General features: G+C 52.2%; 1 protein-coding gene across 1 annotated transcript in view; it reads right to left on the bottom strand.

The window, feature by feature from the left end:
• Positions 1–1850, bottom strand: part of TMEM114 (transmembrane protein 114) — a 28145-nt gene that overhangs the window by 24052 nt on the left and 2243 nt on the right. Inside the window, exon 2 of the mRNA XM_007939723.1 lies at positions 1433–1616. Coding sequence (XP_007937914.1) covers positions 1433–1616 — 184 coding nt within the window. The remainder of the gene's footprint in view (positions 1–1432; positions 1617–1850) is intronic.

The raw sequence follows: 1850 nt of genomic DNA on the forward strand, positions 1-1850 counted from the left end.
AGTTCAAACCCACCAGCCACTCCTCGGAAGGAAGATGGGACAATCTACTTCCATAGTGATACTGCCTCAGAAACCCAAGGAGGGGTCGCTATGAGCTGGAACCCACTCCACAGCAGTGCATTTGTTTTTTAGCATAATACGGTTTGCATTCACTCTCCTACTTGTCTGCCAAATCTTAACTGAAGGCCAACTAAACACCAGGCTCTGTGCTGAATTTAGGAATTCAGCAGTGTCAAGATAGACATGAAGCCCTCATGGAGCTCCCTCATGGAGCTCCCAGTCTAATGAGGGAGTCAGATTTTAACGCAAAAAAGTTGCACAGTCTGTGCCATGAGTAGGAGTGCAGCAAGCCAAGCTGGTGGGGTGGGTCAGGGAGATTCCAGGTAGAGATAACAGTGTGTGCAAAGTCCCTGTGGCAGGAGGAAGTGACGCATATTCCAAGAAGTGGCCCCAGACCAGCAAAGTGGAAAAGGAAAGAGCAAAGAGGAGAATGGTCTTGGAGGGGATCTCTGCTGAGCCTGTGAGTCATGCAAGAGACTCTGTTTCTTCTTAGAGTCACGTGCCCACATCTCAGGAAATCTATCAAAAACAGGCCTATTTTTCAAGGTTTGCAGAACCCAGTCCTCTCTATGGTGTCTCTCTGGGGCTCGGATTCTACACTGGAAAAATGAAGATAATAATAGTGCTTACTTCATAGGGTGAATGTGAGAATTCAAGGCTGACATAAATGGAAAGCACTTAGCTCACGGTGTGGCACATGGTCAGCCTCAGCCCATATGAACATTATAGTTTTTTTCTCCTCCCATAGCCCATTTGCTTTCATGCATTTTATCCTCAACCTTCTCCAGGTTCCAGGCACAGCACAGGCACTGAAGAGTCTTGAACAAGAGAGACAACAATAGTCTCTGAAGCAGAGAGCTCTTCTCTCCCTCCTAATTATTCACCTGAACTCATTCAACAAACGTTTACTGCCTTCCTACCCCTACCAAGCACTTGTTCTAGGCGCTGAGAGTACAAATAACATTGGCACGGGACGTGCTTTCTGGCCTGTGGGATGACACCTGCTCTTTTGTCCTCATTCAGTTCTATGCCATCTCCCCAAGAATTGTCTGAGTCCCACTCTGGTTTAGGTCCCTTCTCTGGCCCCCACCCAACTTCCGCCAGGCCACTTGTCACTCTGAACTGTAACTGTGTTATAATCTATCTCCCCCACCAGACTGTGAGTTCCTGCCGTGCCTGGTCTGGTGCTTGGCTCATAGAGAGCCATCGGTTTGTCAGGTCTAAGGTGGAACAGGGAAGCCCCGCCTCCTAGTTCTAAACTCCTCCCCCTTTCCACTCTTGTCAGTGCCCTGGTCCAGCTGTTGGGGGAAGGGCTTCAGGACCAGTGGCCAGACCCGGGGTGCTCTCCCATCCCCACCCTCCCCGGACTCACTGAGAAGCCGTCGACTGGAGTCGCTGACCGTCACGTTCTCCTGCCAGAAAGGGTTCAGCAGCAGCATGCACGGGCTCTGGACTGGACAGGTGGAGAAAGCACTGGGTGGGACCCTGGAGCTCTGACCCCCAGCCCACGGTTTCACCCCACCCAAGATGCTCCACCTCAGCGGGCGTGGGGACAGCTGTGGGCAGAGCTGGGCACCTCTCAAAAGGGGGTTCACAGCCCCAGTCCTCTGGGCCCCACTCCCAGACACAGTGGCATCATTGGGCCTGGGGTCACCCAGTGTGGTAACTCATGGTGTCGTGCCCTGCCACAGACCTCCTACACCAGACCATACAGAATCCTTCCCAAAACCCCACTGCCACTGAGTTGATTCCGACTCATAGAGACCCCACAGGGTTCCCAAAGCTGCCAA

This window comes from Orycteropus afer, unplaced genomic scaffold, assembly GCF_000298275.1.
Source record: "Orycteropus afer afer isolate SDZICR_OR568_19922 unplaced genomic scaffold, OryAfe1.0 scaffold00061, whole genome shotgun sequence".
In the NCBI taxonomy this organism is placed as follows: Eukaryota; Metazoa; Chordata; class Mammalia; order Tubulidentata; family Orycteropodidae; genus Orycteropus; species Orycteropus afer.